The following is a 16,447-nucleotide window of genomic DNA, read 5'->3' on the forward strand; positions in this document are numbered from 1 at the left end:
ATAATGACAAGTGGGGAACCCAAAGACCTTAGGAAAGTGACTTCATTTTTCCTTGTATCTCCTTCCCCATACTATTTCTTCTTTCTCTCTTCCTGGCAGTCCCCATATCTTTTCCCTTTTTCCTGCCTCCTTCTCTTCTTCCTACTCATCAACCAACCTTTCTTTAATTTGCTCTGCCGTCTTTAGGTTTACTATTTATCTACTTCATTTACACCCTGCCTTTCTCCCTCCAGTGGGGACCCAAAACAGTTTAAATAATTTTCCTCTTAATTTTATCCTCACAACAACTCTGTTAGATTAGGCTGAGAGAAAGTGACTGACTCAAGGTCACCCAGCAAGCTTCCATGGTACAGTGAGGCTTTGAACCAAGGTGTCTCAGATCCTAGTCTGACTCTCTTAACAACAACACCACACTGCCTTTCAGCTTTCCCTCCCCCTGGCAGCCTCTCTCCTGGAAGAAATCTGGCCAAGTTACAAGTCACTCAGGTGAGTTGTGCGGTGGCCATTCTTGGGCCCAGCCAAGTTGTGCACGTTGTGTGAAGGATGCAATTGGGCCCAAGCAAACTATGCAGCATTAAATTGAATGGTGCATGCTAGCAAGTTGACCATTGGTTGCTGTTGGGCCTGGCCCTGATGAGTCTTCCCTCAAGGGAGAGAAGCAGGGTAGATGAGGAGGCCAAAATAGTACTGGAAATGGCCTTGCCTTCTTCCCCTTGCCTTTTACTGACAGAAGCCAAGGTTTGAAAGCTGGTAATATTATTGTAGTTGCCTAGCAAATCCCCCCGCCCCAGTCATTGGGATGTTCTTTCTTAAAGGTACAGGTGCTGCTTCTTTTATTTTGGAGGCTTTTAACCTCACAATGTATTTCAAAAATATATTTCAGATTTTTCTGCACACAGGTTTGTAAAATGATTTGTCATCTGTTATGGAGCTAAACTCTGGATATAAGTATCTACAGATGTGGCCACAGTAAGAATTAGATATGAAAATAGGATATACAATATATATAGGAAGGAATTATCAATATTACATATACTATATACATATGTGGCCCTAATCCAGATAGCCCAGGCAAGCCCAATCTCATCAGATCTCAGAAGCTAAGCAGCCAGGGCTGGCTTTGGTTAGTTAATTGGAGGAAGACCCCCAAGAAAGATCAGGGTTGCAGAGGCAGGCAATGGCAAACCTCTTCCGTTAGTCTTGTGCCTTGAAAGCCTCAGCAGGGGTTGCCATAAGCCAGCTATGATTTGACAGCACTTTCCACCACCACCATATATATGTTTATTATTTAAATGGGAATAATTTTGACAGTGATGAATATATTACATGTTTAATAGTAACACATTACTACAGGTTTCAATGTTTTCAATATTATAACATTTAAGTTCATATCCAAATATGCCAGTAGTTCTACTTTTGTGACTACATGAGACTGTTTCTCTTCAAATAATTCTTTGTTACAAAATTTGTTTTCTAATTTATTTTGGTCCTATCTCTCAGGAGGCAAAATCGAGAGACATATGGTAAGATAACATATGGGGTGGCACTTGCTATGTTGCTGCTGGAGGAGCTTCCTTCTCATTCTCCAAGGCTGGGCAAAGTGGCTGCTGAGCAGAATGGGTGCAAGCCCTTGGACAAGGCCTTTGAGCACTTGGGATTTGACTGCTGTCACCTCCGCCTCCTCCACCTCCTCCTTAGTCTGGCTGCTTCTCCAATGCCAAGCATCTCTTGAAGTCTCTTCTTTAGATTTCTGCTTGTTTTCAGATTTATGCAATCCAAACCCTGTTGCGCTTTTTACTGGATGGCCTATCCTGTTGATTGTATTTGACTTACACTGTAATCCAACTGAAGAAGGCAGACTATAAATAATGTAAATAATAATACTTGGGTGCAGTTGTTTGCAACTGTCTATCAAGTATTGGGTATACTTGCAGTCTAGCTTCTACAAAATAAAGGCATTTATATTTTAAGTTTCATACATATGCCAAATAGTACTATTTTAGGTGTGTTTGATGTTAAAACAGTAAAATAAGTTTTGGTGTGGTGGGAATGTAAATATTGTATGTATTTCAAAATTTCCAGAATTTTTTACATCTCTATATGAAGTATCTTTTGTAGTGAGCATACACAATATTAACTGTTCAAACCAAAGAGCTTGATTTAATATTGAAAAGAAGCCAGAGATTCTAAATTTAGAGGTGATTATGATGAAGTGTCATTTTAAAAGACAAGGCCACAGAGTTGAGATTCCTACTCTTATTACTTCTGGTGGATGTTTCTTGGACCAATACCACTGATATCAAAGAAACCTCTCAACAAATAAAATTAGGCATTTGTGGCATGACCATAAGGACTACAAAAGCCCTGCAAATATGAGACAGAAAAAAGTAATTTTCATAAATGAAAATATAGAGGAACTAGACATTTTTGTTTCCACAGGTTGCCAACATTCAGGGTTTGACTGACAGGCTGTCACAGGGATGGTCTTAGTGATTCTGTGACCCTGGCCAAAAGTCGAGGATGGATACCTCACACCACTAGGCATAGGCCATGGATACAGGACATCACTCACTAAGTACAGTGTCCAATCTCCTTCTGTCTTTGCTTTTAATGAGTTATAGTATGATAGGGGCAGAGTAGCTGCATGGAGTTGGGGGGATAGTTTCTCCAGCTTCTGTCCCTTGTCTCTTGTTGTTGCTGCAGCTGTGGTTACAGAATGGTAGGCAGCAGCAGGGTGGTTGGGGTGGCCTTTCTAGTTTCTTTCCCACATCATTGCCTCTTTATTTACTGATGTGGTGGTGGTAGAGAGGGCAGTGGCAGCCAGGACAGCTGAACAAGGGTTGCCCCCTCCCCTGGTGCAGAGCCTGGGGGAGCTGTCCCAAGTACCCCATAGCTAAGACTGACAGGGGACTGTTACGGCGACAGGACCACAAACTATGCAATGTGAATAATAAGGTTTGATCCAGTCAGCTTTTTTGCTCAGTATCAGCCAATTCCCTCTTTATTATAGCCTCTGTCCAGCATGGCTTTTGTTCCATTATCGCAGCATAGACTTTTGGGTAGTTAAAAGGAACCCCATCTCCTGTTTTTACCAGCAGAAAAGCTGTTTGGATCTATCCCATAATCTTCTATTTCTACATGATTAATTCATTAACCAAGCACTTTACTTTCCTAATAGTCATGCAAAGTAGGTTTGGCTGAAAGACACTAACTTGTCCAAAATAACTCAGGAAAGCTTCATGGTTGAATGGAATTTTTAAATTTAGATTCTGCATATTCAGAATGAAGTAATATGTTCTTCTGTGGTCCAGTCCTCATGCTACAGTGATAATGGCTGCAGTTGGGTAACTATGTGGGATAGGCAGATCTGTTTGGTAAACTTGGTTCTCAAGGCAGCTCTGCACTGGGTCTAATGCTATCAGAAGCATCATACAGCTCCCCTCAGTGCTGTCCCTCCCGCAAGACTGCAATTATTTATATTAATAAAATACAGATGAATTATCTGATACACACAAGAAAACAATTTCTTTTTAGATCTTGTCAGACAAATATATACTATGAGACAGAGGACACAATTATAGAGCAAATCTTCAAACAGCAGTTCTATATGGTATTGAATTTCACAATTTTCATTCATTTTAATGGTAGTCACATCTTGTAGTATATGGCATCAAAAGTATACACATATGGGTGGTTTTTTTGCATGTTTGTTTTTTATGTTGACAATTCTGTATGTGAAAAAGCACACTACAAAATGTGTTCCAGTAGTCTGTATATGTGATTATTTTGTGTTCCCTATTAATATTCCAAGATGAAATTCTGATTTCTTTTTAACAAGATACTCAGATACCAGCTTCAGAATCTTGTGTAACTGTGAAGAATGGAACACAAAATGAAATGAAGTTATTTTGATAGCTGTGAAAAATCTATTGAATTTTAAATGTGATTAAATGCTAATGTTTCTTTACTGGTTTCATTAAGAAAAAATCTATTTGGAGGGAGTAAGACACATATTAAAAGTATGTTGAAGGCCAGGTTAAGCTGCCTTTGTTTACATCAAAATATGCTGCAGAATATATGTCATGCATATAACTTAAAAAAGAAAAAATAATGTACCACATGGTTTCTTCAAAAGCAGAAATCGTTCATGATATTTGTATAACTGGTTCTTCTTCCTTGGCATCTGTAAAAGATATATACTTAAGTAATCATTGTGGCATAGGCTGCAATTCTGCTTGATCTATGCGTAGAAAGCAGGCCACAATGTGGCTCTACAGGAGGCCATTATAAAAATCCTCTTCAAAACAAGCCCTCTGGCACCTCATGCTGAAATATCCAAAAGGCCTCCTTCTTATGCTTAAACATGATGCACAGGATGGATTACTCTGATCAATGCTCTGGCTGTGAAAAAGGTGCACACAGAAGTCAGCTGATACAATTATTTAACCATTTTTTTGATTCCAATAAAAATGTACATTACGTCACCACATTTGAAACATGCAAAAACAAGTGTGGGACCTGCAAGGACTTGCAGGGGGGATCTCATTTCCCCTCCCCCTATCATGTCCTCTTTTCCCTCCAGGTCTCTCCGTGGCCTTTCCTATTTCCGCTTTCCCTCCTCTTGCTCACCTTTCTCTATGTCTTTCTTTCAAACCCACTAAACAGCTTACCTTTCCATTGCCATTTTCGGCTGTTAGATAACAAGGTGGAGATGACATACTGTATACTACTAGCTTCTTATACATAGGTTACCATTAAGAATTGGAATAGGTTGTGCATAATGCCAGGTTGCTTCTGCATCCAGGCCATTTTAAGCTTTTCAAATGCATACACGTTTCTTTGTGCGTGCGTCAGCATTTTGTTATGATCAATATTTTGTTATGATCACCATTATTACCATCATGTTTCCATGCTTATGCTGCGTCTTCCATAGTTAGTCTCCCATAAACTTGGCTTTGGGCAACTGTGGATGCAGCATTTATGCTCTAGGGATCAGTAACTCAGGAATATGTAATACTAGTGTTGCATTCATATGTGACAGTGACCCTGTTTTAATATAGTGTGAATGATTTAAAAACACACACACACACACACATCTAGCATTCTGTTTAAGTCAGTAATGACTCTGGATAGCATAGGGTCAGCTTTAAGTATTCTTCTGCTGTAACTGTGTGCATACAAGGAACTTGGTGTGGCTCTCCTAATTCATCTACAGAGGTTGCAAAGTTCTCTTCTGTTCATTTGAGACACGTATAGGTCTTTTTGACCCATTAAGAATGCAGGGATGGATGCAGGTATGCCCCAATCAAACCTAACAGTAACTGATAAGTGAATCCTCTGCAAACAAGATGCAGCCAAGAGTACTTCCCATTTCAGAGGCCTAGGTTCATATAATCCAAGTGCTGTGTTCCTTGCCTCCATTCTCACTTAGAGAATAGTCTTAAGAAGGTCTTCTCAGAATCCTACTCTGGACTTTCAGTGGGACTTACTCCCAGGAAAGCATTCTTTGGATTACACTGTTGATATACTAGTGATATCTTTGACATTTTACTTCCATGTTAGTTTGCTGTCTTTGGCATAATCATGTTGTCTTTGGCTTCCATGTGTTCCTGTCAGTAAATATGCTTTTTTGGATAAAGGTAGTTAGAATAGAGCTCAGCCAATTCCATTTAAGGCCAGTTCAGTTTATCTGTTTATCTATTGGTTGCTGTGTCAATTCTACACTGTGATTATAAGGATTAGGTGAAGTTACATCTTCTATTCTAATAGCTAAGTGGCCCTGATCTGTGGATACTTAAATCTGGAGATTGGAGCCATGAATGGACAAGATAGATCTCACCATACACCTGAAAAATGCCCCAAGGTTTGCAGCCCCCCCTCCCCCGAAATTAAAAAAAAGAGGTGAAGGGGTTAAAAAACCTCAAAATGATGAAAGGAACATTTGTAGTTTTAACTGGATGCCCTCAGTGGCTATTGGTAAGCAAAGCAACTATAATAGTTTAGCCAGTATCCCAGACTTGCAGTGCAATCCTATGTAGAGTTACTCCAGTCTAAGGCAATTGATCTCAACGTGCTTAGAGTGGCGCAACTCTGCATACGATTTCAGTGTTGGTTTCTGTTAGGAAAAGGCAGAGAGAAGGAAGAGTCCCTTTCCAGGGCTGTTTTGTCCTTTGAGAGACAAGTCATTGGGAGCCAGGCCCACTTGACCACTTGATGCCATATGATTTGCATGATTCACCCAGGCCTGGCTGTTTGCTGCTGTTCAACAGTAGCCCCCCCCTCCACCAAAAGCCACTGTAGTATAGTGGTTACAGCTTCAGAGTTGGATATAGGAGACATGGATTCTAATCATCACTCTGCATTGATTCTGTCACACACACTCTTAGCCTAACTTACCTCAGGGTTGTTGTGAGGATAATATGGAGGCAAGGAGAACAATGGAAGCTGGTTTTGGTCTCCATTGTGGAGAAAGGCAGTATATAAATGAAGTAAATTAAGAAATATAGGTGAAGATGGGGGGGGGCAGATAAAATGAATAGTTCTTTTGCTTACCAGTGCTTATATCTGGAAGAGCAACTGTACCTGACTGCCCTGTGGAACAAACAGAATAGAGATGCTGTTATTCCAAGCACTGACAAGTACTAAAATCCATTGCCAGCACCTAAGATTGAGGCTTATTCATGTAAACACTATGAAAGAACTCTCTTATATCCAAGGAAGCTAATGAAAACAGAGTGCCATTTTGTAAACTGCTGGTACTGTGACACCTGTTAGGGCTGAATTGATTATGGAACTGTTAGCTGATTAATCACCTATGTTTTAACTAATTAATCAGTTAAAATGAAATAAGCAAAACCTCCGCTTGGGCGCTGTTCTGATATACTGAAGGGATATAACATAAACCTAAGTCAACACTCAAGAAGAAAAGGTTATCTTTAATATTTTATTTTCATTTCTTATTACAGTAACACACCAGAACCAAAACATCTTCAAAATAACTTTCCCTTAACTCATAGCTCTATGAACTAAATTTTATTCTCCGTGACTAGCAGAACAGATCTATGGGATCCAACCCATTGCTTTTCCTCTGTGCTGGCACTGTCATTGTGACGTGGAGATGGCAAAAAGAAGGAGGAAGCACCACACTGCTGAGGCAAAGAAGGTAGGAAAGGTATAATGGAAAACAGGGTTGTACATAGTTCTTCTGTGCAGACACACATTGGGACTCTGCATGCTCAGGCCTGTCAACGGAGAAACTTACTAGCTTCTTTAGAGCTCCGTTAGGGGCTGTTTCTCCCCGGTCACATAGACTAACCGCTTTCCCCACCTAAAATGGGTCCCGTGACCTAGGAGGAGTGACCCCCTTTCCCTCAGTTCTCCTGAGCCACCACAAACCCAACTAGTTACCATTAGAGTGCTCACAGCGGGGCAGGGGGGGGAGGGATGTGTGTCTGCACAGAAGAAATCGATAAACAATAGTTACAAGTATGTATAACCCTGTTTTCATCTTCTTTCTTCTGTGCATCCCCACACTGGGAAGATTACTAAGCTACACACAATAAGGAGGTGGGGTGAATCTCTCCAACTCAATTTTATTTGTTGACATCATAAGAATATCACTGAGAAGCATCCTCAGCATATCAAGCTATGAATAAATAATTCAACATCCTTCCTTTTTTTTTTTTTAGGTTGTTCAAAATCACCAGCTGTCAGGGAGTTCCAGACTCCTGGGCCCCAGGCCAGCTGAGGGGAAGGGGCACAGGATGCCTGGAAGATCCTTTTGCAAACAGCACACAAGTCAAGCCGCCACCAGCTCCCCTATCTATCCCTAGGCTACGGAGTCAGGGAGCAAAGCTCCAGAGCCTGTTAGGGAATTAACCAAAGCCAAGTCTACCTTGCAAGGATAATGTTGCAGGTAGAGTTCACAGCAAAAGAGTATTTGTATGGTAGGTGGTTCACACAAGCACACACAGGGTGAGTTCAGCAAAGATTTTATAACTTTGAGGCTTCAGTGTCTCAATAACCCACACAAAGTAAAAATACAAAGGTTTATTGATCAAAGTGCAAGGTTATCACAAGCACAAGACAAAATGTGAGAACAACAAAAAAGAAACCTGTAACTGTTAGCTCTACATGCCACAGTAATTCCTTAGAGCCAGTTTGGTGTAGTGGTTAAGGGCATGGAACTCTAATCTGGAGTGCCAGGTTTGATTCCCCACTCCTCCACTTGAAGCCAGCTGGGTGACCTTGGGCTAGTCACAGTTCTCTGCAGCTCTTTCAGCCCCACCCACCTCACAGGGTGATTGTTGTGGGGATAGTAATAACATACTTTGTAAACCGCTCGGAGTGGGAATTAAGTTGTCCTGAAGGGTGGTATATAAATCAAATGTTATTATTATGTTATTATTATAGGAGGCAAAGCAAGTTGGTTTCATGAACGTAGCAAGCAAAGTCCCTGGACAAGGATCCACAAAAGCAAGTGCCGATCTCCAAGATGGGAGCTTCAGTCCCTCTCACAAAACGGAGCCAAAAGCAGAACAAAAGGGCAAGGGCAGTTGTCTGACCACAAGCTCAGTCGCCATGTTTTTTAGCAGCCAATTTATACTAATTGAAACCAGAATGGCGCAGGCCTGGACCACCAATCCGATCACAACTTGACAATATCACCTGAGAAGTAGGCGTCCAGTGCAAAAGGGAAGTGCGTCAAGTCTGCAGCTCTTGGCACACAGCCCAAATCCACAGGTGCAAATTTGATTGCCAATTAACTCACACAAAAAAAGTTCAGCTATGGAGGTTCAGCTTGGCGCCAGCGAGAACAGCTTACCTTGACTCAAGGGCAGAAGCTGAGAAACGCAAGCAGCTTGCTGCAAGTAAAAAGCAGAAAGGCCTCTCAAAGGGGAAAAGTTTCTCTCAGCATGAACATGGCGTTTTTTCTTCACACCAACAAGGTTGGATCATCAAGCAAATATACACATATAGATGTTTTGAAAATACAAGTATAATAAAAACTCTAGAATGGTAGAGTTGATCTAAAGAAAAATTCAAAATAAAAAAAACCTGTAATACTTTTTATTGGGATCAATCAAAATGGCACAAAACAGTTTGTGAACTGACAAGTTCTCCAGAACGCTTCATCGTGCTGGATGTTTACAAAAAAGGGGGGAGAGGAAAAAAAGATCATTTGAGGCCATGATCCAGAAACCTTTTATCTGCTCCTCTTTGGAGCAGATTTAGGGCACAGGGCAGAGATGGCATCAGGCACCTTTGCCCTTTGAGAAGGACGATAGCCTCCATTATAAATAGAAAAACCAGTGGTTAATGAGTTACTTATCCTTCAGAGTAGTAGCTCAGAACCTTTCATTGTAAAGCAGGTAGGAATAAGGTGCTACAGGTGAATGGTGTACTGAAACTCTGCTGTAATGCAGGAAGAGCTTAAAATATTTAAAAAGTCTTTCTGAAGCGTATTCCAATCAATTGAAAAAATGGTGGATGAAAGACTAAAACAATGCATCTAAATAACACCTACATTCATTGGTTACAAATACTGCAAGACGGTTAAAATAAAATTGAGTATCACTCTTCCTGCATGTCCATCACTCCATTCAGAAACTTGATAAGGTGCTTTCAAAAATCTATTCCTTTCACATATGCACACTAACAGCACAATTGGGTAGTGAGACACAGGGAGGAGATCAGCCCCTGTGCTGGTATATGCCTGAGAGAGGTGAGCATAACCTGGAGATAAGCTGGTGGAACATCCTTGTGCTACTGCACCATTACCAAACTCCAGCATATCAATGCCACAGCTCCCTGGCAGAGAACCACTGGTGCAACCCCCTGCACCAGCTGGATAGGAGGGGGGTCCAGGGGCGTGGCAAGAGTTAGTCGGCTCTCTAAATCAGCTCTCCAGCCTGCAATGGCACAGAGTTACACCCATAAAAACTGCAGTGTAGCCTATTTGCACTCATGGAGTCAAGGAACAGCAACTCCACCACCAGCTGCCATGCTCCTGGGACCCCAAGGATCACAGGAGAGCACGAGATGCCACAGGCTGCACCTGCTAGCCACTAGCTGAACCTCTATGTGGCAGGCTGTATATCAAATTGTATGACACAGGGATATACCATGACTGTACCATGGTGGCAGCTTGAACACACAACATATGGGAATAGGTAAACCATATGGGAGCACAACTCACTGACAGGACAAAGATGGGCGGAGAACCAGCTTCAGAGGCCACCATACCCTTGTAGACCTAATTCTTCCCATGGACAGTGCCCCTTACCATCATAAGAGTGCACCCTGTGCATTTGATGCAGGGTTTGATGGTTTATTTTAATTTTGGACAGTAGCACAGTTACGCAGGGGTTGTGTAATTAAATTTCATAAATAGCAACATTCGTTTTACCTGGACTGCTGACAGTAATTCTATTAACTACCTTGATGTTACTGTGTTCCAAACTCAAGACCAGAGAGTGGGGGTACGTCCCTTCAGAAAATTAACGGACATGAATGCCTACTTACATTTCCAATCGTTTCACCCACCTCATTTACGTTGTAATTTACCCTTCAGCCAGTTTCTCCAGCTAAAACAAAATTCCACATTGTCTCGAGACTTTCACACCAATTGTGAACATTTGGGACAACAATTTCTGCACAAGGGTTACCCGGAACATGTCATTAGCACTTGTAGAGACTGGGCATTCCAACGCAGTAGACAGGATTTATTAAAAAAACAGCAAAAAAGAACGGAGGAGAGGTTCACGTTTGCATTGGATTATACGCCTTTGGCAAAGGGCATTCGACAGGTGATGTTAAAGTATTGGGCGTTAGTGCAGGATCTTCCAGGTTGTGATAACATACCTAGGATAGCGTATCGTAGAACTAGAAATTTTAGAGACCATCTAATACACTCAGATTTAACTGACAGGAGACATGCCAGGGAGTTACCTAAGGGTCACTTCGTGGACGTTGTTCTACGTGCAATCTAGTAATGTCTCTGAAACAGTTTAAAGGACTGGGACTACGTAGTGAGTTCTTTTCTAATTGTAACACTCAAAATGTTGTATATGTTATTGCCTGTCCCTGTAAAAAACTATATGTTGGCAACACCAGTCGAGCTATTAAGATTCGAATCCAGGAACATTGCTCCAGATTACGCTGCATTGTGAAGGAAGCCCCTTTGGTCTCTCATTTTCAGGAACAAGGACATCGGGATCAGGACCTGTTGTACTCGGTATTATATGTGAGTCACTTTAAGGACATTTATTTGCACAAAAAGATCTGCTGTGAAGAGAAGCCTGGTGGGTACACAAGCTGCAAACAGTAGAGTCCAGTGGACTTAATATTAACTGTGACTTATCAGCTTATTTGTGAGGACTATTTACTAGGGGTTCTGGCCCTTTAAAGTTCAATTGAGATTCTCTGGATACATGACATTTAAGGACCGCCTTAAGTTAATGCCGTGCAGACGCCTCTGAGTGAGTGGTCATTGTGCTTACAAACTCTGTGTGACTTACCTTGATTGTCTTTTGTAAGTAGATGTTGTTCTACAGGTTTAGATTTGTATTCTCGTTCATATTGTTGATAAAATGAATTTTATTTTTTACAGCTGTAACTGCCAGGAAGAAGGGGATACCAGAAATGGGATTCCTCGCATGCAAACCCGTCACGGTTACTATCAGTTTGATTTTTTGCAAGCTTTCTAGCTGCTATGAAATTGATTTGGGTTGTCACCTATTAAGTTTATACTTCTGTTGCAAGCTTTTTGCTGCATAATTTTGTATCTTGGATTGGATTCCTTGTGTATTGAAAATATGGTTGGGCGGTGTGAGCCCTTGCGTTTTGAATTATTAAGAGTCTAGCACCTTGCACTTTGTTATCGACATACTGAATGATTGGTTGTTGTGGGTTTTCCGGGCTGTATTGCTGTGGACTTGGCATTGTAGTTCCTGACGTTTCGCCAGCAGCTGTGGCTGGCATCTTCAGAGGTGTAGCACCAAAAGACAGAGATCTCTCAGTGTCACAGTGTGGAAAAGATGTTGGCAGGTCATTTGTATCTACTCAGGAGGGGTGGGGTTGAGCTGAGTCATCCTGTAAGAGTTTCCCAGGGTGTGGAATGCTAATGGCGGGAGGCTGCACTGTATCCTGAGGAGGTTCTTTTGCATATGGATTGGTGCTTGATGTGCTAATCTTCTCTGCAGGGCTATTGTCGGGTATAGAGTGTTTTGTTAGCCTGGTGTTTTTCAGAACTGGAAACCATACTCTGTTCATTCTTAAGGTTTCTTCTTTCCTGTTGAAGTTTTGCTTATGCTTGTGAATTTCAATGGCTTCCCTGTGCAGTCTGACAAAGTAGTTGGAAGTGTTGTCCAGTATTTTGGTGTCCTGGAATAAGATACTGTGCCCTGTTTGAGTTAGGCTATGTTCAGCCACTACTGATTTTTCAGGTTGTCCAAGTCTGCAGTGTCTTTCATGTTCTTTTATTCTTGTCTGGATGCTACGCTTTGTGTACCACATGTGTACCACAAAGCGTACCTCAAACAGGGCACAGTATCTTATTCCAGGACACCAAAATACTGGACAACACTTCCAACTACTTTGTCAGACTGCACAGGGAAGCCATTGAAATTCACAAGCATAAGCAAAACTTCAACAGGAAAGAAGAAACCTTAAGAATGAACAGAGCATGGTTTCCAGTTCTGAAAAACAACCCTAGTAAACTGTTGTGGAAAGGCAGATAGCTGGCAGGGCCTCCTCTGGCTGAGTGAGCACCCCTCCCACCAAGAGCACAGAAATGCCTTCCAGCCAGGTAGCCAAAAGGCAGGTGAAACTGAACACATCATGCATGCTGCCTTGAAACTGGGCAATGAGGTATGTGAAAATGCTCTGGTGGTCACAGCTGGCTTGTATATTGAAGTTGTAGAAGCGGTGTTGATTGTTTTAAACCTGAGACATGTCCTGGAGGGCTATGAGCACAATGCTGGTGCAGTTCATGGCCCCCTGACATTCAGGAAGCCTGCGAATGTGGAGAACCTGGTGTAGATGGGGGCCAGCTCCACCTCCTCCATGGGCAAGTACACATGCTCCTCCACACACAGCAGTGTGGTATCCAAAAAGCTGTGGAGGCAACTGCTCACCAAGCATTGAAATGACCCTGTGGCAAGGAAGTGGATAGACAGCAGAACCTTCTGCAGGACTGGGATGGCCCTGGGGTCAGATGCCTAGTCCTATAGTGCAGGATCCAGGGCCCCATATAGGGCTTAGATGGCCATAATGTCCGGAAAGATCTGCTCAAAGAATTGCAGGGTAGTGATGTCAGGGCCGGCGTCTCCACTGAGGCAAGCCTGACAACCGCTTCCAGCGCCGAGGCACTAGAGGGGGTTCCGGGGCTGGGGGCAGCAGTGTGCGCCACAAAGTTGGCAGCAGCAGTGTGCGGGTGGCTGACTGGGAGGGATGGGAAGCTGTCCATGCACCTCCCCGGCCACCTGGCCTGCAGCTACTGCAGCGTTCTAGCTCTCCCGTGCTGCCGCCGCCGCCAACATGCACCCCCTGGCCGGAAGCAGCAGCCATGGGCCAGGCGTGGCAGGCGTCCAGGGTGGCGCACGGAGTAACGGAGCGGGAGGGCTGGGAAACCCTGGCGCCAGACTTGAGTGATGTGCTCATGGTAGCACCTGGCACTGTGCTTCCAGCAGTGCCACCCAAACATACAGCATGGGCAGGTGGATTGTCTGGATCCCTTGTAGGGGTGGCTGGTAGAATGGCTACCATCATGGTGCATTGTCTGATGCCTGAAAGAAGGATGGGCTTGTTAGATGCAAGAGTCATGTGAGGGGCATCCCCACATCCATTTGGCAACAGTTGTCCTCCAACCACTGGATTAGCACCTTCACCTACTATTGTACCCAGGGTGTGAACACCCTGCTGCTATCCCATGTTCATCTTGCCACTGGTGAAGGGTTGCATTCCATGGTCCAAAGGTTCCCACAATGGGCATGCTCTGCACTTGCATTCCCCTGTGGCATGCTGCCATAAACACCCCAGGCTTAGTAGATGGCAGTGCCAACCACCATCCTAACTGAAAAAGTGCTCCTATATGGGCTGGTGGAAGTGCATGTCAGTGTGTCTCTGGCTACCTTCAAGGGCAACTCTATGAGCACTGCCAATGTGCATGCTGGTGTGTGGCGGCAAAGCAGGTTTCTGCCCTGGGCCATGCTGCACAAACAGAGCTGTCCATCCTTGAGCAGTGGAACAAGACCTTCAGGCTGGCTCAGAGGTTTGTGCATGCTGTCATGGCTCAGGGCAAACCCTACGACTTGGAGGTGTTGGGGTCTGCCTGGTGTTGAGACTATGCTGTGTAGGGATTCTGCCTGTTTTAGTGGGTGGCTACAGCACTGAGGTCCTGTCTTGTGGGTATGTTGCTTTGAGACAATGCTGCATTCCTTGGGGAGGATGGTGGCAAGTACTGCGTCCCCCCCCCAAGTTGCCTTCTCACTCCTGCCTTTCCTGTGTAGGCAGTTTGCTCAAGGGAGAAGCTACTGCTGGGCCATTGGGTGCCAGGACCAGTGAGAGCTGTCTGCACACCAGCTTCCCAGGCTCTGTCACTCTGACCTCCTCCACTGGTGTCAAGAAACATCTGCATATCCTCATACCTTTGAGATGGGCTGCAGAGGCTGGCTCAGTCATCTTCCAGTATTTGTGCACTGGTGGCCTCCCTGGGTGTGGACAAGGCATTACAGTGGGTGGACATCAGATCATCAGATGGGGTGGGGCTGCAGGAGATGGGGAGGCTAGTGAAGTGGCACTGCATCCTGGACCAGCCATGGATGTGGTAGCCAATGAGGTCCCTAGTGAGGCTGGAGCCTTGGAGTCACTGCCTGGCCCCGAGGTGTGGGCCCATATCTGCACAGCTCATCCCCCCACCCTCTTGGCCATGTGGGCAGCCATCTACAGGGAGCAGCAGGAAACAAGGCATAAGTGAAGGGATGCTGTGGACCAGGGTCAGCAGTGCTTGGATTGCCTTGCAGCAGCTTAGGGGTGGATATTGGCCATCTTGCATGGCTGGGACATGGCGAGGCAGCATGCATGCATTGAAGGACTGCTCCCAGACCTGTCAGTTACACTCCATGATCTTGTGCTGATATCTACCCCTGGGACCCCTTCTGCTTCATTGGTGGTGGCAGCTGTTGTACTCAGAGGTAGTCCTCAGTGTTGGCCTCACCAATGTGCCCATGGCACTGGGAAGCTCACCTCCACTTCTGATTGCTGGGTGCCTGTGGCCAGCCCTGTTTTCCTGATACAGCACATGGTGGGCTTTGCCCAGGAGGTCCACATATGCAGGTGTGCTTTAGGTGATGGTGTGCAGGGTGATGGAGACTTCTCCCCCTTTTTTTTGCTGTTGCCTCAGTTCTATTTGGAAGTGGCTTGTGCTTTTACGAGGGTGGAGTGGGACCTCCTGCTGGTTACCAGGGGGGACCTGGCAACCCTAAGGACTGGTCTTTAGATTTCTTAGAACAGCACTTCCATTATTAAAAAAAAATTCTGGGGCGTGGCGTCGGCACCGAGAGGAATGGACGCCTAAAGCCAGAGCTCCGGTTCAATTCCACCCCTAAACCCCGATAAGCACTTCAAAGACGTTCTACACAACTTAGTATGAAGGGTAAGCAAGATCTTACTGCAAAGAAGCCCAACTCTAAGGCGGCGAAAAATTTGCAGAGCTATTTCCCAGCTTCACAAGCAGAAAGTACGGAGGGGGAGATAGAGGGAACGAGTGCAAACATGGCGGCCGCGATGGTGAATGCTGAGGCGCGAAAAACTCAGACGGTTTCCTATGACCCAGCACTAAAAGCCCTACTGCTAGACATCGAATCGAGCTTTTCTAACAAAATCTCCCATCTAATGGAACCACTATCACAACAATTAACTGACCTTAAGATAGTGATGGACTCTGTGGTCGCTAAATCGGATCAGGCTCTTACCCAGACTGCGGCTTTAAGGGAGGACGTCCACTCCCTTCAATCAGAACAAGATCGTGTCCACTATAAGATCCTGGACATGGAGATTCAGCTGCGGGGTGCTAATTTGAAGTTTAGGGGGATAGAGGAAAATGTGGCCGTGGATGCAGACCTGGCCGTTTTTTTGGCGGGCTGGCTGATGACGGAGCTAAAGCTGGAGGAAACCCATGCATTGACTATATTCAAAGCTTATCGAGTGGGCCCCAGAAATCCAGATAAGAGGCGGGGACCTAGAGATGTGGTGGCCGTCTTTGCCGACTGGAGGCTGAGGAAAAAAACGCTTGAGGTGGCGAGGGCGCGAAAATTCCTCTCCTACAATGGAGCGCGAATCAGCGTCTATACAGACCTACCGGCCGAGATTTTGGAGCGACGACGACAACTCCGACAGATAACTGAGGAACTCAGAAATGCCCAAATAGAATACAGCTGGACCCGGT

At 44.4% G+C, this 16,447-nt stretch overlaps 1 protein-coding gene across 5 annotated transcripts in view; it reads right to left on the minus strand.

Moving 5' to 3' along the window:
• TTC29 (tetratricopeptide repeat domain 29) overlaps window positions 1–16,447 on the minus strand; it is a 267,221-nt gene that overhangs the window by 29,570 nt on the left and 221,204 nt on the right. For 2 of the 5 annotated variants that reach the window (XM_054990577.1, XM_054990576.1), the window contains 2 exons: window positions 6,553–6,591; window positions 3,614–4,183 (listed from right to left, as the gene is read on the minus strand). In XM_054990577.1, the coding sequence (XP_054846552.1) occupies window positions 4,146–4,183; window positions 6,553–6,591 (77 nt within the window). In that variant the 3' untranslated portion in view covers window positions 3,614–4,145. Of the gene's footprint in view, window positions 1–1,253; window positions 1,812–3,613; window positions 4,184–6,552; window positions 6,592–16,447 lie in introns of those variants that run through there. The other 3 variants (XM_054990579.1, XM_054990578.1, XM_054990580.1) reach the window with 3 other exon arrangements.

Source organism: Eublepharis macularius, chromosome 10, assembly GCF_028583425.1.
Source record: "Eublepharis macularius isolate TG4126 chromosome 10, MPM_Emac_v1.0, whole genome shotgun sequence".
Classification (NCBI taxonomy): Eukaryota; Metazoa; Chordata; class Lepidosauria; order Squamata; family Eublepharidae; genus Eublepharis; species Eublepharis macularius.